Consider the following 26,204-nt stretch of genomic DNA (forward strand, 5'->3'; position numbering starts at 1 on the left):
GCAGGAGCTACGGGGTCTGGGGCAGCGCCCCAGCCGCCGGAGGCGCACACCCACCGATTCAGGATTTCCCCACACTCCGCAGCATCCTCACCTCGGACCAGTGAAACGTGATCGGCAACCCTAATATTCCGGTGATATCAACTTGTGCCACCGACCGAAACCGAAGTCAAGTCCCGAGTTTATCTAACGACTGAACTGAATATTCAAATTGAAGATGGGGTTTATAGGGTATGAATATGGGTTGGTAGGATATAGAATGAGTGCTAACAGAGTCAGATTGAACCGCAGCTCAATTCGAGCCCAGGCTCTGGAGAAGTTGGCTGGTTACGCCGCCAAATCGGACGATACAGAAGCGATTGAACGACTCTCAGGTGCTCTTGGCTCTCATGAGTTGTCAAATGACCATTCAAATCTGCCTATGGTAAGTAGAGGAAGTGTCTTTTATTTATGTAAAGAGATCAGAAAACCTTGGGGTTGGAAAGTCGGCCCCTGATATGAGAACGACGCAAAGAGCATGTGCGAGTCGAGTTGTTCGATGTGAAGACGAAGATAGAGAACTAACAGTATCAGTCGGGCCAGGAATTTGAAGGTTTGATTGCACTTTCAAAGTCTGCTTCGGAGATCAAGAACTGTGAACAGGCCGAGTTGTTATTGAGACAGCTGGGCTCGTATCTTCTCGAGGCTCCAAGCCAGAAGTACAGTAATTCTCCTATCGTGAGAAAAATCGAACCTTCTCCGTGGCAATTGGCGACTAAGTTGTTGACTATTGCTGTCATTGATCTTGGAAAGGCTATTGGCTACTCTGCTTCTGCCGATGAGTTACTCATCCAGTACATTGATAAATTGGGGGGTCTGTGGTCAGTTATCAATGGAGACGTATCTTCGTCAACCACTGCTACTGAGAACTATGGCAGTTTATTTGCGTTGGCATTCTCGTTCCAGGGATTCTTGGAAGGATTGATTAGTCGTAGTGGCCAGCTTTCGGCATCATTTGTTGAGACTGGCATTCTTAAGAAGGTTGTGCCCTTTGTTGACAGCTCGTTCTTGCTCAAAGTTGAGACGGCTGTTTCGTCGGTCGCAGCTAAAGAAGACGGACTAGCTGTTCTTTCGTCACGCACGTCGCCCTTGTGGCTACGGAGTTTCTTTCTCTACAGCCAAACTGGTGAAAATGTAAGCGCCATGCTTGTCAACTGGTATCTTAGCTCGCTGATGGAAGAGATTTCTAGGGCTATCTTGATCACTCATTTAAATGAGAGTTCATCGACAACTGTTGGAAAGAAATCAGAAGTGCTGGATATTTTGTTAGACCGTGCTGAGAAGAATGCTTCTCCCAAAGACTTTCAGAATACCAACGGAGTCAATGGAAATGGTGGCTCATATTCTAACTCATCTGTTGGATCTTTGGTCTTGGATGACAGTAACAGAAGCATCTTGTCAGAAATCAGTAACTTTTCTGTTGCTCAAGTGCAGTCGCTTGATGACGGCGCAGACTATATTGAACTTGCTTCTCCTGAAAAGGTGGCTCTGGCATTTTCAGTCAAGTCACTAGCACTGCGTTCCATTGGAGTTGCAAATTACTTTGGTATTATTCCTGCTGCTAGAGTATCCGACTTTTTGGAGTCTTCTATTCATTACGAGCGTCTGTTGTTGAACCACCCTCTTTATACTGACATTTACAAACTGGGTGCATATCTGTGCTACCAATTGGAATCTGTTGGTTCTTATCTCTCTAACAGTCTACCTGACTTTATATCGAACCCTTCAATGACATCCGACGTTGCTTGGAACCTAGCTGAGACTCTCACCAAGGGTCTAAGACCGCTGTCTCAAGATAATGTTGTCAGCGTCATTTATACCTTGATCAACCTCCTTACACCAGACTCTGAACTCTCCGCTTTTGGAACTCTTAAACGCTCTGGCACTTATAGTACTCTTGCTCAAACATCGTCTGATGCCCGAGGATCTACTAGTCATGGCCAGGCTTCCGATGGTTTGCAGACACTTTCTACAAGAAATATTATAACTGCTGCTGTCGCTATTGGTGCTACTTATGGAGATAGCCAGATTGCCACCCTGACTTCCACTGTTCTCAGTCAGAAATATGCTACTGTTAACAGCTCTGTAGACTCCGAAGTCATTCGAGGACTCGCTCTTCTGGCACCCCACGTCAATGAAAAGGAGTTCAAGGTAATTCTCCGAGCATTTTCAACTGCCGAAAGCTTGGCATTCCGTAACAACAATTCTAACATCGTGGAAGCCATTTCTGAGTCGAGAAGTAGACTTGCCAAGTCTTTGACTCGAAAGCATCCTCTCTTCGAAAAGTATCTGGCTGATCTTTTGGCCTCGATTGTCAGCAAGGGTGACTCAACTGCTGATGAGCACCATCGCTCGCATAGTGAGATTTCTGCCACCGCCAAGGAGATTGCAGCTTTATTACCACCTCTTGCTACTTTATTGCCCAAGTCACATGAACCCGCCTATGAAACAAATAATTGGGAAATGATTTCACTTTTCAGAAACGCCTGGTTTAACATGGTTGTTCATGGCTTTTCGAAAAAGTCTAGTTGGACGGCCCAGCACAAGTCTGATTTAGAGATCATTGCCAGAAGTACACCTCCTTTAGTGTCTGAAGCATCTTCGAATATGGTAGAAAGTGAACTTGAATTGAACACTGTTCTCAGACGAGGCTCTTCTCACCACAATGTCAACGATCAGAAGGACACTATGCAGAGTTTGTTCTCGCTGCATACTTTTGAAGTCAGATCCATGTCGTATCCCAAGTTGATGTTTTTGTCGGCTGCAGTGCTTCTCGAGTCCATCCGTGCCGATACTGGTGATTGTTCAAAGGTACTTCATTATTTCGGTGACCCTGATTTTAGATCCGGTGATACTGGCAAATACATGTCTACTATTGCTACTGATAGTACAAAAATTTACATCACTAATATTATCAAGGGTGGTAAAATGGAGTTTACTGCTGACCATGTTGCTGAGCAATTGAAGAAGGTTTTGATTCTCTGTTGTCATCGAGTTTCTGCTGTTCAAAATAATGCGTTTGCTTCTGCTGAGCTCATTATTAGGTCTATACCATCTGCCCTTTGTAAGCCCCAGAGTTTATTTGCCCTTTTAGATTTGATGACTTTGCTTTGGACGAGTTGCTTGGATGCTGAGACTGATGAGTACGAACCTAGAACAAGCTTTACTTCGCCTGGAACAAACATCACTCTAGAATTATCTGATTCCTATGAACATCGTCAGCAGAGTCTTCAGAGGTTATTGAAGAGTGCACACCAGTGGATAGATATTGTCCTCCCGTCTATGAGCTTTGATTTGAAGAGTTTGCTTACTAGTTATCTTACGGAGATGGGTGATTATAGACCGTTTAATCATGTTGCTCTTGGCTGTACCTTTGCTTTAGAAGTTGGTGGAACGATTTCTCGCGGTGATGGCGAACTTGTTACCATTGCTAAATTCGATAGTCAAGGAGTTTTTACCGATACTGCGTCTGGATTCTTGTCGCAATATATTTGGAGAACTGAGTATAAGCCTAAGGGTCAATACCTTTCTGCTAAAGATATTGAAGAAGTTCAGAGCTCTATGGAGGGTCTTTTGTCAAGTCAACACCCTCATGTATCGTTATCGGAGATGCGTGATCTTTTGTTTAAAGCTGCAACTATTCTTCGTGGAACCAAGCCCAATCCATACATTGCTCAACTTGCCGTTAAGATCCCCTTCCGATTCTTCACTGAAAAACATATTGAAATGGGAATTTCGCTTTGGCTCTGGATTATGAATGAAGTGCCTTCTTTGAGAATGCCCATTATTGCTCAAGTTGGGCAGGAGTGGGAGAAGACTGTCAAGGAAGGTAAGGGATTGTTCAATCGCAAGTATGATATCACTCGTCCTGATTTCTCTCGTATGGAGTATGCCCCATCCAACAGAGCGGAAATTGACCATGATGCCAACCTTGCGCAGAGATCTCTTTCGGTTCATATGATTCTTGTGAGATTCCTGTCAAGTGTATTCCAGGCCTCAACTTATGAGAGTCGTCACCTTCTCCGTATCTTCAGTCGACTGCTGACCGTTGGATTGGCTGGCTTTTCAAAGGCGAGTCTTCATCCTTTTGCAAGATCCATTAGATTTGAGTTGACAAAATTCGCCTTGGAAGTATTGGACGTGCATTCTAGATTTTCAGCTAGAATCTCTGAGCATCTCAAGGATCTCATTATCACTTCGGCTTTAACATGGTTTTCGCAGCCCATACAATGGCCATTTGGTGGTAATAAGCTTAAATTACGAGCTGATATTGTACTGCTCAAAGATGTTACACTCAAGGTAGCAAATCTTGCTGTACCAAAGTCTTTTGCCGCACTATCCAAGAAGCGCAAATTGCTTTTGATGTTCTTGAATGATGAGCTTACTAAGATGTCTGCTTGGTTGGATCCACTGCAGGTTGGTACTAGCTTCAGAGAGAGTTTTGGAAAACAAGTGATCAAGAATGCTTCGATTTCGGATAGTGATGTTTTTGATGCTTGGAGTATTGACCCTGTTTTGGCTGTCTATCTTGTCGAAAGATATAAAGAGTCGTCAAATGTCCTTGTCTTAGAGAAACTGGTTGGTGAAGACCCTGCCAAGGTTATATCAGTTCCTGAGGCTTTGAGCTACTTTTTGGGTAAGAGCCCTCTGTCTGCCGATGTTAGAAGACACATTTTATACTGGACTCCCGTTAGTCCTATTGAATCTATCAACCTCTTCCTACCTGCCAAGGGAGCTGATTCATACATGCTCCAGTATGCTATGAGATCCTTAGAAAGTCATGATGTGAATTTGACGTTTTTCTACGTCCCTCAGATTGTGCAATCTCTGCGTTACGATACTGGTGGCTATATCGAGGCTTATATTTTGGAGACTGCAAAGATCAGTCAACTGTTTGCCCATCAAATCATTTGGAACATTCTTGCCAACTCCTACAAGGATGAAGATTCGGAAGTACCTGATGATATGAAGCCTACATTGGATAGAGTGGTTCAGAAGATGACTGATTCATTTAATGCCGAAGAGAAGAGTTTTTACGAGAGGGAATTCAATTTCTTCAACGAGGTTACATCCATCTCTGGTAAGCTCAAGCCTTACATCAAGAAGTCAAAAGCCGAGAAGAAGGCCAAGATTGATGAAGAAATGGCTAAGATTAAGCTTGATGTTGGTGTATATCTACCTTCCAATCCTGATGGTGTGGTAGTTGCGATTGACCGTAAGTCAGGACGACCTCTTCAGAGTCATGCCAAAGCACCATTCTTGGCCAAGTTCAAGATCAAGAAAGAACTTGTCGATCTAAACGAGGACAACTCAGAGGCTGAGTCAGACACAGCTAGCGAAGTGACAAGAAAGGAACCCAACTATATCGAAGTGTGGCAAGGTGCTATTTTCAAGGTTGGTGATGACTGTCGTCAAGACGTATTGGCTCTTCAAATTATCAGTGTATTTAGAACAATCTTTAAGGCTTCTGGATTGGATTTGTACGTTTTCCCATATCGTGTCACTGCTACTGCTCCTGGATGTGGTGTAATTGATGTTCTTCCCAACTCCATTTCAAGAGATATGCTTGGTAGAGAGGCTGTTAATGGATTGTACGAGTACTTCACCAGTAAGCATGGTGGTGAAGATTCCATTGATTTCCAGAGAGCAAGAAACAACTTTGTCAAGAGTTTGGCCGCTTACTCTGTTATCTCGTACTTGATCCAATTCAAGGACCGTCACAACGGAAATCTTATGTATGACAGTGATGGCCACATTTTACATATTGATTTTGGTTTCTGTTTCGATATTGTTCCAGGTGGTGTAAAGTTTGAGGCTGCTCCATTTAAGCTGACTGCCGAAATGATGGCTGTCATGGGAGGAAATACAAACACTCAGGCTTATAGATGGTTTGAGGAATTGACTATCAAGGCATTTTTGGCCTGTCGTCCATATGCCGAAACTATTATTCAGGTTGTACTTCCTATGTTGGATAGTGGATTGCCGTGTTTCAAGGGCGAGGCTACTATTAGAAGGCTTCGTGCTCGTTTCGCCTTGGAAAAGTCAGAACGTGAAGCTGCACTACATTTCAAGCACTTGATTAAGAAGAGTTTGGAGAGTATGTACACTAAGGGTTACGACGAGTTCCAGAGAATCACCAATGGTATTCCATATTAGTTAGTTTATAAGAAATATATGTTATTGTCTAATTTCGAGTGGATCTGTCTCACAGTGGAAAGGGTCTAGCCAGACCTCTCTTTAGATCTAAGGTTCCCGCACTCACAGCCAGGGGCTAGGTGCTAATTGTGAACACGTTTTAAAATAACTGTATTACTAAAGAACTAGCCTCTTCAATAAATTAAACCTATCAAAATTACAGAGACAAATAAATAACCCAAAACATTAACAGTCAGAAAGGACCGACATAAAAATACAAATGCAGCAGCGCTAGAGCCCTAGACAGGTAAGTACTACCTACTCCAAATAATTTCGTCCTTGACAGCAATTGCTTCAGAGCCATGATCAATATATTCCAGACCCTGATCGCTAAAAGGACTTCCCATACCATCGTCAGCATCAGAGTCTTCTGAACTGTTTGATGGGCGCATTTGCATCATCGACTGTACTTTGCGTGGTCTACCTCTCTTTCCTGGAGGCTTCTTGGGCTTTCCCGGAATCTCGATACCACCAACACAAATCATTCGTATCCTATGACGTTGCAAGGCATCATGTCTAGTGAATCCTTTTCCACAAGGGCACTTGTATGGACGTTCATCTTGATGGCACTTTTCATGACGCCGTAGATCATGTGGACGAACAAAACAAGCTCCACAGGAATCACATGAATAAGGACGGTCACACAAGTGAGTCTGAATATGCGATCTGACGTTATACCTTCTGCGGAAGAGTTTTCCACAGTTGGGGAATAAGCACTCAAAGAGGCCCTCTGGATTAGGACCAGCCATGTATGAGTCCACCTTGCCAGGCGGTAGACAAGATTTTCTGTTAGACTGTTTACCGGAGGATTGTTGCATTTTGATGATTTCTTGAGAGATTTCGTTCTTGGGAGCAGTGATGACGGGTTGCCAAGCTATTGAGCCTGAAGTGTCTACTGGACCCATATCAATAGAAGAGAAAATGTTCATGCTAGCAAGACCCGGAGTTGCACCAGTATAAAACTGGTCACCAGAGGCCATCTCAGGACTTGTATCGATATTTGGAGATTGAGAGTGTTCGGAAGAGGAAAAGTAAGCCTCAGAATCGCTTTCGCCCAAAGCAGAGGGGCGTCTCTTCATAGGAGAAGAATGAAACCCGTTTGGATCGAGATAAGAGTCCGAGGCCACTGTAAAATTGCTATTACTGGCATTTCCCTTCTGATAGTAAGAAGAACTCAATGAAGAGGCTGATAGAGAAGCGGAGGATGAAGTATAAACCATTGGTCCGGGTCCTGGCGAAGAGGCAGAAGCCAGCGGTAGAGAAGGAGGAGACCCATTATTAGAAGCAGGTTCATGGAGATATACTTCAGAGTTGGCACCAAGGTTTTTCATGGCAGAAACAACTTGGGGGTTTAATTGGTTGGCATACGCCTGTAGAGCAGAGGCATTTTCGGATGATAAAGCAGCAGGAGTGATTGCAATATTGTTATAATTCATCATCTTCGAATACCTTGCGAGAGAAGATGGTTTAATAGAGACTTGATGACGAGCTCTTTGGGGTGACTGAAGTTGAGAGGGATGCACAGGAGGAGATGACGGTGGCAGAGGATATCCGGACCCAAGTCCTTCCATGCTATAGGCGGGAGCACCCGACGGGATGGCTAGGTCGTGAACAGTCGATGCTAGTGACTCGTCTAATACAGAATCGTACTCTGCGTATTGTGAAAAATAGGGTTCAAAATCTTCGTGAGGAAGTGGAATTGGACGTTCTTGATAACCTTCCGATAAGTTTCGATTGTTGGTTACCCAGCGTGAATCTAATGAAGGTTCCATGAAGAAATTATTATTTAATACCGGCCAGCGGATTGAGGGGTTTAAGAAAGAATAGTAGCAAAATAAGAACAAAAAAAAAAGTTACACTTCGACTTCAAACCAAACCAAACCAAACCAAGAAATTAGCAGTAGGATATGATTCAAAACCAGAAATGTTACCTAGTGACCAGCACTAAATTTTTTTTTTGTTTATTTGAAATTGAAGATTGAAAAAATCTGTTCAATACACTCACCAGGAGGAAAGAACAAGACAAAGAATTGAAATTAAGAGAGTTTGAGCTTGACCAGCAAGTCGAAGTGAATTGAAAATCACCAAAAAATTGGTTTTCGTTACAGTAGAAACAGCACTTGTAAAAGGTGTTGGTATGTAATGTGAAGAGAAAAGAAGAAGAAGATGCAAAAAAGTGGCTGATGAGAACAATAAAAAGGCTAGCTAATCGTACATTGGCACAATAGCAAAAACAAAACAAACCACCATAAGAGGTACATGCATGAGGCACACTTCTTAGCTTGAAAAGTTAAAGTCGGTGGTAGACAAGCAAAAAAATAATATCAACTGCTAGTTCAGGAAAGAATGAAAGCAATCATGGCTCAATTGGAGAGGAAAGGATGACAATCAGACTCGGTTTTACAATCTATAGATGGGTTGTTGCAATAGTCTGCAAGCGAATTGCTTTTGTTATCGGCACATCTAAGCGGTAAAAAGGCAAATAGCCTTGGGCGTGGGAAACTAACGCCTTTGTTTTCCGGCGACATGATCATGTGTAAAAAAATATAGTGGTAACAAGATCGGCCTGTTTAGGGGATATGTAAACAGATCGGCGGGTGGGTGTTTACAGTATACCGCATTAGGCAATGATGTGTATCGCCAGAGCGGTATATGCAAGGAGATTGACGAGGTACTAGAAGTTAAAAGTAGTTTTGTTAGGAACAAAACGGAGGATCGGGGGACCAGAATACGTGGGAAAGATTTATTCCAAGCGAGGTAAGATAGTTGGGTTCGGCAGGTTCAAACGCATTAGATAATGTAGCCAAGATCAGTGATAAGACGGTGAAGTAAGGGCATTTGGTGTGTAATGCCGATGTCTGCTACAGAAAATAGACCGGTTGTCTGGGCATTTGTGCATATGGGGAAAAGTTCGGGTCCTTGGCTAGGTTTGATGTGAGGCTAGCATAGTTTTGGTTAGTAAAGGATATTATTTGCAAAGTGAACCAAATGAATCATATGGCACGGGTTGATTCACATCATATACTAGGTTGTATAATAACGGTATAGTGTAAACAAGAAAAAGTATTGCAAACTGTCAGTTGTAAAATCGGTTGGGTTTTGTTTTAAATAATTATTTAAATAATTATTTGGCACCAGGTCTATGTTTGAGATGTTAGGGCGTATGAGACCACTAGTGTTCACACCACCAGAACTGCCAGGTGCCAATAGTTTAGCACTTACTAACTGGTACTAGCAGGTATCAACAGGTGTTAGAGGTTCTAACAGCGACTAAAAGTAACTAACAGGAAGATATAACTCTCGCAACACCAAAACTAAATTCATCTACTATCATTAACTACCGTCAGCAGATAAGTTCATACTTGCTAAACAAAAGCAGAATCACTAATCTCTATGCTTTAAGTTTAGAATGTGGACATCTCTGCCAATACGTAATTTCACCTCGTCCAGATGTATCACCAAGGACGAAACTGGTTTGCTAACATGACGAGGGAGCAAGTGATGATCCGATGAGCCATCGACGATAGTCGCAGTCGTATTTTCGATCGGGCCGTCTATTGATGCAATCGATATATGTGGAGTGTCGGTAGCTATCAGACCGGTCTGGCAGAACGAATATGCAATAGTGTCGATATCTTTGGTCCATTTCGCGAGATTCTCGGCTCTGTCCTTGGCCTGCAGAGACAGAAACCGGCGAGTTCTAGTTTTGTTATGTAACACCTTCACACTGGGATCGAGGGTGACGTCTATCGCACTCTTGTTCTCAAAGTACTCTGTAACTGCCTTCAGAAACGGGTCTTTTTGAGCCGTATCCAGCATTAATGTCTCGGACAGGCTGATGTGGAGCGGTAGCTTCACTCCGAGGTCCGTCTCCAGCAGCGATACTATATCCCCACCATTACTATTCTCACTACTGGTGAGATACTCCACTACATCCTTCAAAACAGTAAATTGACTGTGATCCGGGATCCATTCTAAGTACACGTGAGACGGCCATTTGCCGGGAACATGTTCGTAAGTTCTGGTACGACCGCCATGAAAACTCGGATCACTTGACATTTTTGGGGCTGTTATATAATGATCGTAGAACGAGTCAGGCAATGGTGGTAGCTTAACCACATTCCCCCCGGGTGGCCGTCCTGATCCTTCACTCTCACCCTCTTCCGAGGCCTTTTAGCCTCCTTCTCTACCCCACCCACCGTCTCATCACTCTCCTCCTCACTCTCAGACGAGTAGTCCACCAGACCCTTCATCCTCCATATTTACCGTTCGTACTCGAACGAGCAACTCTGATCCCTTAACCATCCTCACATCCATTTAGTGACATATATGCGGCTAGACGGGGTCTGCCTCCGGCGGCTGGGGCTCCGCCCCAGACCCTGGTTGCTCCTCTCGCTACGCTCGAGTCGTTGCGGCGACGGTCCCAGCAACCTCCTGCGAAGCAGGAGCCACGGGGTCTGGGGCGGAGCCCCAGCCGCCGGAGGCACACCCTCGGTCCCCCATGTTACATTTTGATACATATGAGGACGCCAGCAGCCGGCACCGCTACTGTGTTATATTACATATGGTTACTTCCGCAAGTCATCGCATGGGATGGGATGCGCGAGGTTAGGGGGAAAGCGGCTAGCAGCCAATGAGATACGCGGTTTGTAGCGGTTTTCGGGCCCTTTATCCGCAGCGGCGGTGCAGGTGCCTGGAACCAGACGCACCGAAGATTCTTCGCAAGGACCCTGAACCCGCCGATCCCACCCCGCCAACTCCGCGGCCCAACCACCAACGCACCCATCCACCCGTTTTGCCATCCCACAACCCCAGTCAGGTGCCCCCTCCCCCCACCCCCTACCCCCACTAATCGCACCACGCGACCAGACCGACTTAAAAGCTCCGCGAAGCGGAGCACCACGGGGTCTGGGGCAGCGCCCCAGCCCGCCGGAGGCACGCCGGACCCACATGGACCATGCCCGACTCGGTCTAAGCAAGCACCAGACACAGATGGCATGTGCGTAGTCGATCCAAGAGGGGAGGTTTACCCTGCCGACGGAGCAAAAAGAAGTGAGGAACGGCTGGCGGGTTCACCAGTTTTCAGGGCCAATCCCAAGCCATTTAATAATAGGCCATATCCGATAATCAGACACAGGACAAAAGCAGCGACGCAATTTTTTGGACATCCCGGTCTAAAAACGCACTTTACACACAATCCAAGCCGAAAATGCTGAAAAATTCCGCCAAATTGAGCTCCACCCTGCGATTGACGTCGCAAAAAGCACTCCGTTCCGTGGCCACCGCTGCCGTGGCTCGTGGTTCAGCCCGTGCCATGACCACCTCGTCATTGGTCCAAACCCGTCACATCGCAGCCAAACGACCCGTGCTGCGCTCAGTCTCACTTTTACAAACCAGAGGTTATGGTAAGTGGTTAATGGGGGTGTGCCTCCGGCGGCTGGGGCTCTGCCCCAGACCCCGTAGCTCCTGCTTCGCAGGAGATTGCTCGGACCGTCGACGCAACGACTCGAGCGAAGCGAGAGGAGCAACCAGGGTCTGGGGCGGAGCCCCAGCCGCCGGAGGCGGTGTGGACCAAATTGCTAACAGTTCGGTGCAGCTGAGATCGTGAAAGTGCCTGATATGGCTGAATCCATTACTGAAGGTACTTTGAAGGGGTTTGAGAAGGAGATTGGTGATTTCGTGGAGCAGGATGAGGAGGTCGCTACTATTGAGACTGATAAGATCGATGTCAGCGTCAATGCCCCGTTTGCCGGTACTTTGACCGAGTTCTTGGCTAATGCTGATGATACTGTGGTTGTTGGCCAGCCCTTGTTTAAGATTGAGCCTGGTGAGGGCGGTGGTGCTAAATCCGAGTCCAAGTCCGAGTCCAAGTCCGAGTCCAAGTCCGAGTCCGAGTCCAAGTCTGAGTCCAAGTCCGAGTCTAAACCCGCTGAATCCAAGTCGGAAGAGTCGAAACCCTCTGAACCAGCTGCCGAGTCGAAACCTGCTGAATCGAAGCCTGCTGAACCCGCTAAGAAGCCTGCTGCTAAGACCCCAGCTGCTGAAGAGGCCAAGCCTGCCAGTGCTGGACTTCGTGAGGAACGCAGAGTCAAGATGAACAGAATGAGATTGAGAATTGCTGAGCGTCTTAAGGAGTCTCAAAACACCGCTGCTTCGTTGACTACTTTTAACGAGGTCGATATGTCGGCTCTTATGGAAATGAGAAAGCTGTATAAGGACGAGGTTCTCAAGAGCACCGGTATCAAGTTCGGATTCATGGGTGCTTTTGCCAAGGCTTCCGTTCTTGCTATGAAGGACATTCCTGCTGTCAATGCTGCTATTGAAGGTCCTAATGGCGGTGATACTATTGTATACAAGGACTATGTGGACATTTCGGTTGCTGTTGCTACACCCAAGGGTCTTGTTACCCCTGTAGTTAGAAACGCCGAGCAACTTTCTGTTCTTGGAATTGAGAAGGAGATTGCTGCACTCGGAGTCAAGGCCCGTGACGGTAAACTGACTCTGGAAGACATGGCCGGCGGTACCTTCACCATTTCCAACGGAGGTGTATTCGGTTCTTTGTACGGAACTCCCATCATCAACATGCCACAATCGGCTGTTCTGGGACTTCACGGAATCAAGGAGCGTGCTGTCGTTGTCAATGGCCAAGTGGTTGCCCGTCCCATGATGTACCTCGCCCTTACATACGACCACCGACTCCTCGACGGCAGAGAGGCCGTCACCTTCCTCAAGACCGTCAAAGAGCTCATCGAGGACCCCAGAAAGATGCTCCTCGTGCAATAATCACCACATATCCAACTAAATAAAGCATTGATATACTTCGCACGCTGCCTCCGGCGGCTGGGGCTCCGCCCCAGACCCCGTTGCTCCTGCTTCGCAGGAGTTTGCCTGGACCGTCGACGTACCCCGACTCGAGCGGAGCAAGAGGAGCAGCCAGGGTGTGGGGCGGAGCCCCAGCCGCCGGAGGCTTCTGAATCCCCAGAGAAACTCCTGCGAAGCAGGAGCAACCAGGGTCTGGGGCGGAGCCCCAGCCGCCGGAGGCATCTGGACCCCTGAGAAGAAAAAAATACACAGTTCGTTTCGTCGTCATTACATGTTATTCTAGGAGTGGCATGGGTTTGAGGGTGCCTTTGTATTCGGAGGCAGGGAGGAGGCCGAGATTGATCATGTCGGTCCAGAAGAGTTGGGCCTTTTCGGTCGAGTATGCAATGTAGTCGAAGACGGCGTCTTCTTCTTCTTCGACCTCCATGTCGAGAGATGGCGAGTCGGTGGTGCTGTCGCCGGTCTGGAATTTGTACGAGCCGTTGGCAATGTCTTTCTGTTCTCGCAGATGAAGATCCTCGTCGGTGTCGATGACTGCTTGAACTATTCCCCAGATACACCAGTAAGCACTGACGGCCGGACGCCAGTCAATAGTCTCTTGTAACAGCTGTTTGGCCTCTTTTTCCATCTGGTCTTCGTGGTCAAAGTCGTCGTAGCCATGCTCGACATAGCTATCAATCAGGTTCATGCGTTCTTTCAGCGTCGGGTACTTGTCATGATGTATATGATACGGTCTCTCGGGATCGTGGAAATCAGACATCCATTCACAGAAATGGTTGCTAATATCGAATCCTCGCGGGTTGCCGCTCGAATACTCGAAATCAATTACAACCAATTGTCGATGCTCGTTTCGTGGCATCAGCAGCGGTGAACCTTTAGGAGGCTCGATTCGAAGAATATTGCCGTATTGAGTGTCGTTATGTGCAAATACAAGCTCCTTGATAATCTGGTCTTTACCGTACTTCTCAGTGATCCACTCTTTATATTTCCGGACCATGGTCAGGAACTCTGTCCAGTCGGCACATTGTAATAACTTTTGAGCGGCTCCTGGCTGACTGGCTTCCAACTCTTTCAACTTCTCTCCCGCACGAACCATCCATTTATCAATCGAAAGCCATACTCCAGGCCCCTTTGCTCGCTCGTCTTCTAATAATTCTACATTATCATGCAATTCTCTCATTCGTTTAGCAATCTGTACACTAACGTCAGGGTCTCGAATATCGTTCTTGGTCAGTGGTTTGGCATGCAAAAACTGTTCAAATCGGCCATTTTGAAACGTTCCCAGCAATCTTGGTCCGATATTTCTCGCCGAAAGTCTTGCAACTGTTGTCAGTTCCTGCTCTCTATCAATGATATGTGCCACTTGGGGTCCATATACTCTTAATAGAATCCGCTGTGGAACTTTGGTATGATAAGTTCGGTTGGTGCCATCGCTCTTATAACTCTTCTTGATCTGATCTTTGAGATAAGGAGGTGGGTCGACTGAGTAAACTGCGTTGGTTAATGCTCCTGAGATTCTCGATACTATAATATCATTAGCCATGGCCAGTTCGACACGTTTCCATCTGGAAATACGCAGACCATGTGCTAATTTGACAATATCCTGTTTAAAGTACTCGACTGGCAGCCGATTGTCGAGAAAAAAGTTGACATGGGGCGTTTCGTCGTCGTTATTGGTCGATTCTAAACCTGACACTCCTGTCAACGAGTCATTACTGCCCTGATGCGAATGGCTTCGGCGGAATTTGGGTCGGGATGTCATAGGCGTGGCAGCTGCGGTCGTCGTCAATACTGGTGGACTCATGAGAAACTCGGATCTTTTCTCCTCGATTTAGACTTTTATCGATTCAGGAAAATCTTGATATGGGTTAGGTCAAACCTGGGGTCGAACTGATAAGATTTGTTAGTGACATGGTCAAATGAAACTGGCCTGGAACGTCGTGGTGGGTCTTGGGCTGTTTAAGAGGGTGTGCCTCCGGCGGCTGGGCTTCGTCCAGACCTGGTTGTGCTCGCTTCGCGAGCTGTTTTGACGTGGGGACTGGTATTTGCGTCTGCATCACTGTAAAAATTTCTCGTTTTCACATGCCAGATTGGAGCCCATATGCTAATAGCACCTCTGAATCGGGTGAATCAAGTGAATCCAGTTTTTATATCACTGATATCCAGAATGATTTCGACTTCTTATCGAAGTTCCATAGAAGCAAAGTCTCTTTCATAATTTCTACAATTATTTTGACTTCAGCTGATCCAGTTCAAAAGTGCCCGCTATAGCATCTGATTAAGTCCTGGCAGTGAGTTTCCCTTGAGTTCTGCTATAACAGCCAATCCATGGCCAACTCTAGCTTGCTATACCTTCCATCACTTCTTATTTTTACTTACGAATATAAAATGAATTCGAAAAAATGATGCAAAATATGTCGATCTACTGAAAAGTCAGGAGGGAAACAGGAGCGGGCGATGCCCGTTATTTAAATGATAAGGCTATCTCTGACCATCTGTCTTGTGATCAGTAACCCTTATTGGGCGATAGGCAGCATTTCGGATGTTAGGGTAATGCTATCAGCCGATGGAGGTAGATTACATTAACTCTCCAAATTAGATTAATTTCGATGCTAAATGCTATTATAAATGGCCATAGATAGAAAATAGTCAAATATATTCAGCTCCTGACGTGCAAGTGTAATTTCAAGTACGGGATTCGGCTGACTGATTCCTGCAAAGTATCCAGGTGGTCATGTTTTTCCTGTGAAATAGCACTATCTCCGGATAGAGCAACGAGGAGACCATTATTAACACTTTGCAAGGAAAAAGGGGACCTTTTTTCCGTCGGAAGAGCCGTTATCGCACTTGGCAGCATGCAGATCCAGCCAAAAGATAACGCATGTTAAGCGAGCCGATCGGTCCCCATGAGGCAATTGATCGCCAAACGGCGACGCAGGGTCCACCTGCCTCTCTCGGCTGGGGCGATGCCCCAGGCCCCGTAACTCCTGCTTGGCAGGGGACAGCTGGAACCGTCGACGCAACGACTCGAGCGCAGCGAGAGGAGCCGGGGGGTCTGGGGCGCAGCCCCAGCCGCTGGAGGCATAGGGGCACCACGGAGGAGCCAATAAATTAGATTATACGATGTTGGAGAAGGTATGGCGCATTTCGTTGCGTTTGGTGTAGCGGTTGCGGGGAACGACGTGGTCGAGACTGGGTGTGATTTTAGTGCCGTTGCTGGCGGGGGAGGGTTGTGGTTGGGAGAACGATTGCGACTCGGCGGCAATGTCAGGAGGACTGCTGTGGATGTTTTTTGCGGTATTGTTGTTGTTAGAGGTTTGTCGAGTGGCTGGTAGATTAGTCGTACTGGGTCGGGGATGATGTGAGGACCGGTCTGAGTCTTGTGTGTTGGGTTGAGCTGTGTGATTATGGGGAGAGAAGACGTCTTGAGACCCGTTTTGCTTGTCTGACCGATTGGAGTTGTTTTGAGGAGTGCTTGATTGCACGACTGAGAGCTGAGACACTCTTTTCTCTGACGAGATAGACACATCTGCATTGCGAGGAATCGAGCTTCGCGGTTCGCGAAGATTAGAAAATTCGCCTTCTGAATCGCTATCTTCGGAAATTAATATAGCCTCACTCATAGGATCGGTGATGGGCGGTACAGACGGTTCTAAACGGGCACTTTTCGTTCGTGGTGCAGAGCTGAACTGCGATTTTGTGGGTGGCTCTATGTTGATATCTTGAGATAACATACTATCAGTTGACAGCTTTCTTTTAGTATGATGGGAGCTGGGATCGAGGGGGGTGTTTTGTCGTACAATATTAAATAGCTTTTTGCGTTGAGGGTTCTGAGGTACTGCTGCAGATGTAGGTATGGAATGCCGGCTTTCCTCACGTTCAGGTCTGGAAAATTCTCCAGACGCTTGTCTACTTGCTTTTGCTGCTTGTGGGTGTGGTTGCACTCTGGGACTGTCATTTCTTGCTTCATAGGAAGGTTTTCCGTATGTACGACTAAAGCTTTCTGAGACTGTGCGGTCAAAATCAACCGGTGAAGAATTCCTCCTTCGAGACGTCTCAGTAGCTCTTGCTTTTTTCTCGTCAAATGCATGAACTAGTTCTCTCATCCTCGCAATCGACACCTCCTCATCTTCATCCACAGCTTGAGCTTCAAGAGACGACAGATCTGCCCTGTTCAATCCTTGATTTTGCTCCGTTTTCACAAATTCCCAGCTCTCCATATAATAATAAATAATAGCATCCCAGCCTGAGACAAAATACCGTGAGTATAGCTTCTGAATTAAGTGAGCCGCTGTAGAAGAGTCGTCAATAATTCTACACACTCTCTGAGTCCTTCGTTCAAAGTCTGGATGCGAATTATCGGGCAACATGTCAAACCACAGCTTTTCAGCATCTGCCAGTAGAGCATCTGAACTTGCTCCTTTCTCACTTCCTCTTCTATTAACTGATTTGAGATATATCAGTGACAACCGTAGGATATACTCATATGTGGTGAGACCAAGTAGTATATCGTCTTCAATTCCCTTCATAAACGAGTCTTGTTCCAGTCTCATAAATTCATCTATATAACCCAAGAGCTCAATTATGGTCGACATGGTTGTAATAGTTTCAATGCTGTTTTTTCGAACTGAAGATTCGTCAAAGCTCTGCCAGTATCGGTCTAGTTCCCAATGACCAGGTAACAGATACAGGAGTAGTATTTTGCTGAGATTGAGTTTCATTACCGCCAATTGACTTGGGTTGACATCAGTGGAATATGTTTCTTGGAATTCTCGAATATCTATAGGTAAATAGCCCCTCATTTTGGATGTTGCTGAAACTGTCGACCTAGGAAACAGTACAACCCAGTTCTTCATGAACAATGTTATAACCTGGCGCAATAGCACAATGTCCAATTTCTCGCTTCCTGACAAAAGCCGTTCATCAACATTGATAGCTAAATAAACGCCAGTATGTGATTCCATCTGCGAACTACTTTTAAAGAAGCCTCTTGCCGCCATGAATCTATCGAACAGGGCCTCACTAGTATCAGCGCCGTTCTCAACTGCTTCATCAATAATGACGTCCCATCGGTCTCTTTGAGGAGCTTCATTGATACCTTCACTTTCATAGCTGCCCATTGAATCATCATCACTCTCATTAGACACTGAGGAGAATCTGGCATAATTGTTTATCCAGTCACTATCGTCAGGTCGCGACGAGGCTGGTTTATGGCGACTGTATGATGCGTTAACATTGGTGAATTGACCTGACGACCTCAATGATCTTCTGCGACCAGTTGATCTGGTGCTAATTCTCGACCTTCCAGATCTCTCTCCAGGACCATCTGAAAAGTCTGAATCCGACATTGACATTAGATCATGAGATTCACATTAAAAGTACGATATCTAAGTCTAAATGCAGATTCACCAATATGTCTGACTGTAATATTCTTCTATCGCGATACCTCGCATTTTTCGGATCTTTTGCCAAAACGATCTGAACGCAAAGTGACTTTAATTTGGGTAGAATTGGAACGAGAAATGGAACTGATAAAGTATCTTGATCGCATTAGACAAATCATGAACTTCTACTGAAATGTTAACGCACTCTACCATGTCCAAGCTGACTTTTCAAAACGCATAATACGAGTGTCTGTTTTTTGTAGATGTAAGTCGGTAGGTAGTCTAATGGGATTGTCAATAGAATCCCCCAATATATACTTAGACAAGGGTCAATTTAGATAAAAGTTGTGCAAATGCAAATGCAAATGCAATTCTTTCTTCTCTATGAAATCAGAAAGGTTGTTTGTAAATCTGGGTCCTTCTCAATTTTGTCTATAACCTAAACCGATATTTATCATCAGTCCGCTAAAACCGCATTCCCCAATTTTTTGTCGGAGATAATCTGGGGCTAGATCACTCACCGGTAGTCCGACGGACAGCGGAATAACGCAGTTTGGTTATAACGGTATCAAGGTGTATATCTAATCAATTGCTGGCTATTGGAATAACGAAAACCCCGATTTAAAAATTGCATACCCCGCCCCTTCTATCATGCAGTGAAAAATTGCCCACACTTGAGAGGCATATAAATTTCAGGCATTCTCCACCACTAAGGAAGACGCTAGTAATCTATTACGACAGCGCCACCTTTTAGCCAGCCAGCCAGAAGTTTTCTTGTTACAAGTTCTTGTGGTGTTGATTTAAAATAGCATTGCTTACTCTGCATTAAAGTTCTTGTTGAAAAATTAGCTCTCAGTTGTCAATGTACAACTCCTGAGCTCTGACATATAACAGCTCTTCTCCCGACGGCTTGCTAGATCTTTGACAATGGTTCTCAGTTATAAGACTGAACACGAATTCAAGTAAGTTTTTTCTTTGTTTTTACCTGTTTTCTCTTTGTTGTTACCTATATCCTTTATTTGTTCTGTCTTCCAATGCTGGCAGAACAGCGTTGACTTTGCTTGCCACACATTTCACATGTGAAATGAGCCTCGTTCAGACGACTTGTCATGGTTTACCAATAGACAAAGGTAGAATTATCGTATTAATATGGTACCAATACTAACTAGGACAGTTTCAACTTTTCAACAGCCAGCTTGGCTTATTTCAATAAATACCCGAATCCATTTTCCTCTCATGTGATTTCGGCTGATACTATTCGTCAATGGGTCGATGACAAAGGACGATTGCATTCTGAAAGATTGATTCTTAAAAGAGGCAGACTACCTAAATTTGTCAAGCCCTTTCTGAAAGGCATATCGGATTCTTGGATTCTCGAGACTTCTGTAGTTGATCCCAAGAATGCCTCATTACAGAGCTGGACTCGTAATTTGGACCATACTCGTTTGCTCAAAGTAGAGGAGATTACTGTGTATAGAGCCAGCTCGTTGCAATCTCCTGTCACTCACATGACCAACAATATGTCTTTTGTATCCAATTTCGGTGCTTGGGGTTTGAAAGACCGCATCGAGCACTGGAGTTATAAGGAATGCAAAGACCGCATAGCCTTTTCACGAAAAGGCATGTCATTTGTGATGGAACAGCTACGAGCTAAAGGAATCAAAGCATACTCTCAAATGCAAGTCATGGGTCTCATTGAGACTCATGACGTCTGGTAAATCAGACCATCACTGGTCTACGACCGCTGCAGCATTTTCCAAAAAAAGCATGAATGAATTAACGACCCTCCTCTTATTTAACCTTATCAGTTCTTGTATATAGCTATGCCTTTTATTTTTATTTTTTATTTTATTATTTTTTGCACCCAGGTAAATAAAAATTACAGGGTTGAAGGAACATAGTCAGAGATAGTGCCTCATTGTTGCATGGAAGGCTACCATATCGTTTAGTATCTCAGTGACAAGTAGCATTGCTGTTTGTCAAATATTCAGGTGGGGTATCCTTCCTCTACAGTTCTTTTTCCGTATCAAACATAGTAGCATCTTGCCTCAAGAATAATATTAATCAGTTTTCTGCTCCGACATGCTACTCTATGCGCTGATCAACCTGCTGCAGCTGGTGGTGCGTACATGAGATTCCACCCCTGAGCATTTGCAGTACAGGTCGCGGGAGGCCGTTATACACCTGTCGAGTTACAATTTTGGATTTATATTCTCGTCAAGAAAAGTAAGTATCTGCTTAATCTGCACTTCTGTTACATGCAATAGGGGTATTCTGAATACAGGTAGTACACAGACGACAATTATTTCAGTCCTGACTTTGATCAAAGCACCTAAATCTACAAAAATAGAACAGGGATTGTTTTGTCCATTGTCTTTTCATACTCAATAAGTAAATAAATTCTGATTTAATTTTTTGTTTTATTTTTATATTACCATTTTCTCTTTATTACTTCATCATTCGGTGGTCTAAGAAAAGGAAATGAAGAAAGATGCCTCATTTGAATTGACAGGGCCTGCATCGACATGGCTCTTCACACTCTTAACTAAGAAAATTATATAATAGAATCCAGTTTTTATGCATGCCGCTCAACTTTCGTGCTGCCGGTATTGGTTTAAAGAATATCTAGTGAGTTGATTGGCTTCACATTGACTAATTGAACCACCTCTTGTGATATGTCTCATGCATTTGGCAGTCCTCTACAGCTTGGGCCTTTCGCTACCACATGCACAGCGACTATCACAAATAGAAATGTATTTAACAGTAAGATATCCCTGCTCTCCGACTCTCTTTTTCCCTCCATAATATAAATAACCTTGTACACCCGCGACATCCACTTGTTTTCCCATCCGCTTGCTACTCGTTCTGCCACATCACTCTTGTTACGATTCTGCTAGTAAACATTATCATTTAATATTATTGGCTTAATCCTGCTCAGTTAATACGTATAGCTTTGAATCTCTCTTCAACATGACTTCTTCTTCTTCTTCTTCTTCGGATACCTGTAAGTAGCCTCAAAGTTCTCCTTTCGAGTCGAATATGAACTCTAGATGAGTAGAAACTTTTACTTGTCAAAATAGCTTTCTTATTTTCTGACTTTGCCTCTTATTTTCCTTTTCTTATTTGTGTTTAATGCTATTAAACGTAGATGAGGCAGGTTTTTGAGGCAAAATTGTGCAGCATATCACTATGAGGCCGTTTATGCATGAGATCAGCAACGTCCCCTAGCAGGTCTTATCATAGTGCATTATGCAAGATAGAGTTGATCGAAGACTAACTTTATCCAGCGAGCACCGATATGGAAAGATGTAATCCTCGTGCCTGTGTTTTTGTAGCCAGTTTGACATCGGTTCTTCCTGACGACCATTTGTGTAAATCTGTTACTGACCACTTTGAAAAGTGGGGAACCGTCAAAGTGGTCAAAGTCCTTCGCGATTTGGCCAATCGCCCTTATGCATTTGTGCAGTACTCTACTGTCGAGGAAGCCAAACTCGCCATTGAACAGGCACAACGAACTGAATTAGATGGCCGTGCAATTCGTTGTGAGCCTGCTAAAGTTAACCGTACCCTGTTCATCACTCCTGTCAGTGTTGAGAAGATTGGTAAATCCGAGCTTGAGGCTACACTATCCCGGTATGGGGAGATAGAAGACATCACGCTAGCCAAATTCTCCCCTGCTATTCGAGCCCCTACCGAAAGTTGGTTTTGCCGTTTTGTCTATCGTGAAGATGCCACTCTTGCATATGCTCATCTGCGATCTCATGAGGACTGGCATGCTGAGTGGGCTCAGAATTTGGAGCACGTTGTCGATGCAAACAAAGAGGTCATTGACAAGTACTCTGTTTTTATGGGAAGACTCAACTTCCACGTTACTGAAAAGCAGATTAGAGAAAGAATGTCTAGACATGGAGAAATTATTGAATGTATATTGGTATCCAAAGAACCATTTATGTCACAAAATGAAGCCCTCGATTATGACAGACTCAATGCCTTTGCCTTTGTCAAATATGCCGACGAGCTTTCAGCTGCTAGAGCTATTGAAGAAGAAAATCACACTATCTTTCTTGACCGCACAATTCATGTCCAATATCGTGAATTCAACCATATTAAGAATCGGGGACGTCGAAGTTTGGGTCCAAGTCTGGAATTGGCTCCTCCTCCTGTCAATCTGCCCTCGCGGTTCACCACAATTAGTGTCATGACTCCTTGGCTCAACCCAGCGCTTGCTTTCAACCGGTTTAGTGTTGCACCTTTCCCACCACCTGGTTATATGGGACCTCGGGAATATCGTGAACCTCCTTCTTTTGGACCCAAAGGACGCTTCATAAATGATCCTCCTACAAGATTCCACAGCAGGCCTGACATGCGTGGCCCACCTATGAGAGGTCGAGGAGGTGGCCCTGGTGGCTCTGGTTTTCCTAGAGGGGGAAGTCCTGGAGGACGTGGCGGATTTGGCGGCCCTCCAAGAGGGGGTCGTGGTGGTGCTGGTCCTGGACCCAGACCCAGAGGGGGGTTTGAAAACCAACCCAGCAGCCGTGGTGGAATGAGGGAGAATACTGCACCTCCATTTAGAGGTGGTGGCCATGAGGGTCGTGGAGGCTTTAGGGGTATGGGTAGAGGTGATGCAGGAATGGGTACTCGTGGTGGTCGAGGTGGCCGAGGAGGACGTGGCAGACCACAGTGATTTGTTCCAATTGTGTGGGCTTGCAATTTTACTACTTTTATTCTGTTTATCATTTCATTCCTTTCGTACGTATCGTTTAATAATTTTTTTTTAATATAGTGTCAGTTTTTCTGAAAGTTTGCCAAATCTAGGTGTTCATGAGCTCAATTTCGTGCCCATTCTTTGAAAATAGGCAGTTGTGAAGATTCTGGTTTTTTTTAGGCCAAAGGTGATGATATAGTAAACCCTTTGGCTGAGACCTAGAGAGACCCATTTTCGTTTTCATTTTCATTGATGAAGGTAAAAAGAATTCATTCGAATAAACAAGTTTATCATGAATCTATCGCACATCATGTATGTCAGGGGCTTATCAAGATTAGATAAAGATAAGCTAATGCTAGCTTGTCGATCAGCACATGACTTGTGTGAGATGATAGCGCCGCATGTTGTTAGTTGATGATCCAGGTTGCTGGGGTCGCCTCCTGATTCCTAATAGTTATCTAATCTCATTTGGGACTTGTCATCACAGTTACAAAACCAGAAGAAACTAATTATTTATTGTATTGAAAATGCCATTTGGGCCGTTCAAATCGTTCGTCGACGCGTCGTTCTTTCAAGAACTGTCGAGCAGAAAGTTGAATGAGCTGAAGCTGAGTGAGCACAAGATCCCAATCCATGCTATCTACACCACACCAATTGCTACAAATAGAGAACCCACAGTTTCAGTAACGGGTTCTTCGTTTGATGAAGATGATGAATCTAGTCGAATCAGTTCGTAAGTAAAAGACAAGTATGGGTCTGCAGAACCCTCGTCAGTGGCTGGCTGACACCTAGAGGTTCTTGACATTGATTGAATACTGAATACTAACAACATGACTAAGAAACTCAGTGGAATATTTGTCACCTGGTTGGGTAACAAATTCGAATACGATTGAAGCTTTTAAGGAGATCAACAAAACGAAACTGATCCAGGATGAAGCAAGAGCGGTAAGTGGGAAGTTTTGTCATGTCAAATGTGATTTAAGGCCAGTTTTCTTCCTTGAGAAGGAATCAATATATCAATTCGAGCTCGATAAGAAAGATTGTGACTATAAAGATATATATATGGTGGATCTGAGCAGGAACGCTAACTGATGTAGATTCTTGAAGCCATACAGGACGGAAGGGCACTTGATGATCCATCATTGTTGACCCAGTTTCATTTGATTGCATTTTCAGATCTGAAGAAATATAAATTCTATTACTGGTTTGCGTTCCCTGCCATTCCTTCGACGCTGGATTCTGACGATGCACACAATACCCCTGTCAGCACATCGGAGAGTGAAGAGCTTAACAGTGTAATCGATCAATGGAGAGCGAAGACACCACGAAACCAATGGGGATTCTTTCTACTTAAAAAGGTCAAGAAGTTGGTGGAATCGGCACCAGAAGACTCCGAATTGACTTCAGAAACAAATCCTGTTGAGTCTGGGGAAGGTTTACATTCATATGAAATTGCGGGCTTGTCAGAACACGAAGAATTCTGGAAAGATGTCTCTTTGGATGAAAGAATGGTGGGGTTTGCTGATCCAAGTACAATTCCCAATGTGCCAGGCTGGCCGCTAAGAAACTTTCTGGTTTTATTATCAATTGCATTCAGTATATCCAAGATATCGATTCTGGCGTATCGAGATAATTCCGCCATAAAAACCAGTATCCCCAAGAGTTTCTGGATCAATGGAAAATCTATCAGTCTAGTTAGAGATATTGACGTGGGTGATGGTAGTATTTCATTAGCCAAAGTAACAGGCTGGGAGAGAAACAGTTCCAACAAGTTAGCACCTAAACTATCAGATTTAGGGTCTCTGATTGATCCTAATCAACTTGCAGACCAGGCCGTAGATCTTAATTTGAAGTTAATGAAATGGCGGGTGGCTCCATCGCTGAATTTGGAAGTCATTAAACATAACTCTTGCTTACTTCTCGGTGCTGGCACTTTGGGAAGTTACATATCTCGAGCATTGCTAGGGTGGGGTGTTCGTAAAATCACATTTGTAGATAGTGGACGAGTGTCGTTTTCGAACCCAGTTCGCCAGCCGTTATTCAACTTTCAAGACTGCCTAAATGGTGGTGCACCCAAAGCTGCAAGAGCGGCTCAAGCTCTGAAAGAAGTATACCCATCAGTGGATTCGGCAGGCTATCAGATCGAGATACCTATGGCAGGTCATCCTATTACCAATGAAGAGCGTCAGAAGAGTGACTACGATCAATTAATCAAACTTATCGACGAGCATGATACTATCTTCTTGCTGATGGATAGCCGAGAGAGCCGTTGGTTGCCAACAGTAATCGCCTCGGCCACAAACAAACTTGTTATCAATGTAGCACTTGGATTCGACAGTTATGTTGTCATGCGCCATGGTGTTTCTCCTTCAGAACACCCACACTCTCCACACATTGGATGCTACTTCTGTAATGACGTTGTCACCCCGGTAGATGTGAGTTAATAATGGCGGAGCTCCAGTCTCTGGAAAGTTACTTGGGCCTAACTAACAATTAAACAGAGTATTTCCAGGCAGACATTGGACCAGATGTGTACTGTAACTAGACCAGGGGTGGCTCTTTTAGCAGCTGCTCTAGCGGTGGAACTGCTGTCATCGGTTCTCCAGCATCCATTGAAAGCTTTAGCTCCTCCGTATAAAGGTGAAGAGGATGTAGATTCGGGTGATCAGAGCAGTTCAAATGATCCCACTGCTCTGAGTATTACTCCCCATCAGATTCGTGGGTTCCTACACAAGTTTGATGCTATGAAGATTTGGGGACCCTCTTATGACAAATGTTCTGCTTGTTCAGAGAAAGTTGTTGAACATTGGAAGAACGATGGATGGGAGTTCGTGAAGAAGGCTCTTAACGATCCGGAATACGTATCGGAGATTAGTGGACTTGCAGAATTGCAACGCCAGGCCCAGGAGCTTGAACTGGGTTCCATGGACTGGACGAGTGGTTCAGAAGAGGAAATTAACTAGGGTGTCTCTTGTATTCAATTAAATCCTTTTAATAAATAATTAATAATAATAATAATGATTATAATACATGGTTCTCTACCTGATTTATATCTAAATGGA

General features: G+C 44.8%; 8 protein-coding genes across 8 annotated transcripts; 5 read left to right on the plus strand and 3 right to left on the minus strand.

Moving 5' to 3' along the window:
- Nucleotides 1-214: 214 nt before the first annotated feature.
- On the plus strand, nucleotides 215-6,192 carry STT4 (1-phosphatidylinositol 4-kinase STT4; the record flags this gene model as incomplete). The annotated part of the gene is made up of 2 exons (XM_018879280.1): nucleotides 215-421; nucleotides 571-6,192. The coding sequence occupies 2 exons, from the start codon at nucleotides 215-217 to the stop codon at nucleotides 6,190-6,192; spliced, it is 5,829 nt and encodes a 1,942-aa protein (XP_018737212.1).
- A 293-nt stretch (nucleotides 6,193-6,485) lies between these two features.
- On the minus strand, nucleotides 6,486-8,003 carry SWI5 (DNA-binding transcription factor SWI5; the record flags this gene model as incomplete). The annotated part of the gene is made up of 1 exon (XM_018879281.1): nucleotides 6,486-8,003. One exon carries the CDS (start codon nucleotides 8,001-8,003, stop codon nucleotides 6,486-6,488), a length of 1,518 nt encoding a protein of 505 aa, XP_018737213.1.
- Nucleotides 8,004-9,615: 1,612 nt separating this feature from the next.
- Nucleotides 9,616-10,290, minus strand: AWJ20_2344 (uncharacterized protein; the record flags this gene model as incomplete). Its single annotated transcript, XM_018879282.1, has 1 exon — nucleotides 9,616-10,290. One exon carries the CDS (start codon nucleotides 10,288-10,290, stop codon nucleotides 9,616-9,618), a length of 675 nt encoding a protein of 224 aa, XP_018737214.1.
- Nucleotides 10,291-11,850: 1,560 nt separating this feature from the next.
- Nucleotides 11,851-13,014, plus strand: KGD2 (alpha-ketoglutarate dehydrogenase KGD2; the record flags this gene model as incomplete). The annotated part of the gene is made up of 1 exon (XM_018879283.1): nucleotides 11,851-13,014. One exon carries the CDS (start codon nucleotides 11,851-11,853, stop codon nucleotides 13,012-13,014), a length of 1,164 nt encoding a protein of 387 aa, XP_018737215.1.
- A 313-nt stretch (nucleotides 13,015-13,327) lies between these two features.
- Nucleotides 13,328-14,857, minus strand: CKI1 (bifunctional choline kinase/ethanolamine kinase CKI1; the record flags this gene model as incomplete). Its single annotated transcript, XM_018879284.1, has 1 exon — nucleotides 13,328-14,857. The coding sequence occupies one exon, from the start codon at nucleotides 14,855-14,857 to the stop codon at nucleotides 13,328-13,330; it is 1,530 nt and encodes a 509-aa protein (XP_018737216.1).
- Nucleotides 14,858-21,735: 6,878 nt separating this feature from the next.
- On the plus strand, nucleotides 21,736-23,121 carry RIM4 (Rim4p; the record flags this gene model as incomplete). Its single annotated transcript, XM_018879285.1, has 1 exon — nucleotides 21,736-23,121. One exon carries the CDS (start codon nucleotides 21,736-21,738, stop codon nucleotides 23,119-23,121), a length of 1,386 nt encoding a protein of 461 aa, XP_018737217.1.
- A 1,529-nt stretch (nucleotides 23,122-24,650) lies between these two features.
- ATG7 (Atg7p) lies at nucleotides 24,651-25,586 on the plus strand (the record flags this gene model as incomplete). The annotated part of the gene is made up of 1 exon (XM_018879286.1): nucleotides 24,651-25,586. The coding sequence occupies one exon, from the start codon at nucleotides 24,651-24,653 to the stop codon at nucleotides 25,584-25,586; it is 936 nt and encodes a 311-aa protein (XP_018737218.1).
- An 84-nt stretch (nucleotides 25,587-25,670) lies between these two features.
- Nucleotides 25,671-26,105, plus strand: ATG7 (Atg7p; the record flags this gene model as incomplete). Its single annotated transcript, XM_018879287.1, has 1 exon — nucleotides 25,671-26,105. The coding sequence occupies one exon, from the start codon at nucleotides 25,671-25,673 to the stop codon at nucleotides 26,103-26,105; it is 435 nt and encodes a 144-aa protein (XP_018737219.1).
- Nucleotides 26,106-26,204: the final 99 nt, after the last annotated feature.

This window comes from Sugiyamaella lignohabitans, chromosome B (genome assembly GCF_001640025.1).
Source record: "Sugiyamaella lignohabitans strain CBS 10342 chromosome B, complete sequence".
Classification (NCBI taxonomy): domain Eukaryota; kingdom Fungi; phylum Ascomycota; class Dipodascomycetes; order Dipodascales; family Trichomonascaceae; genus Sugiyamaella; species Sugiyamaella lignohabitans.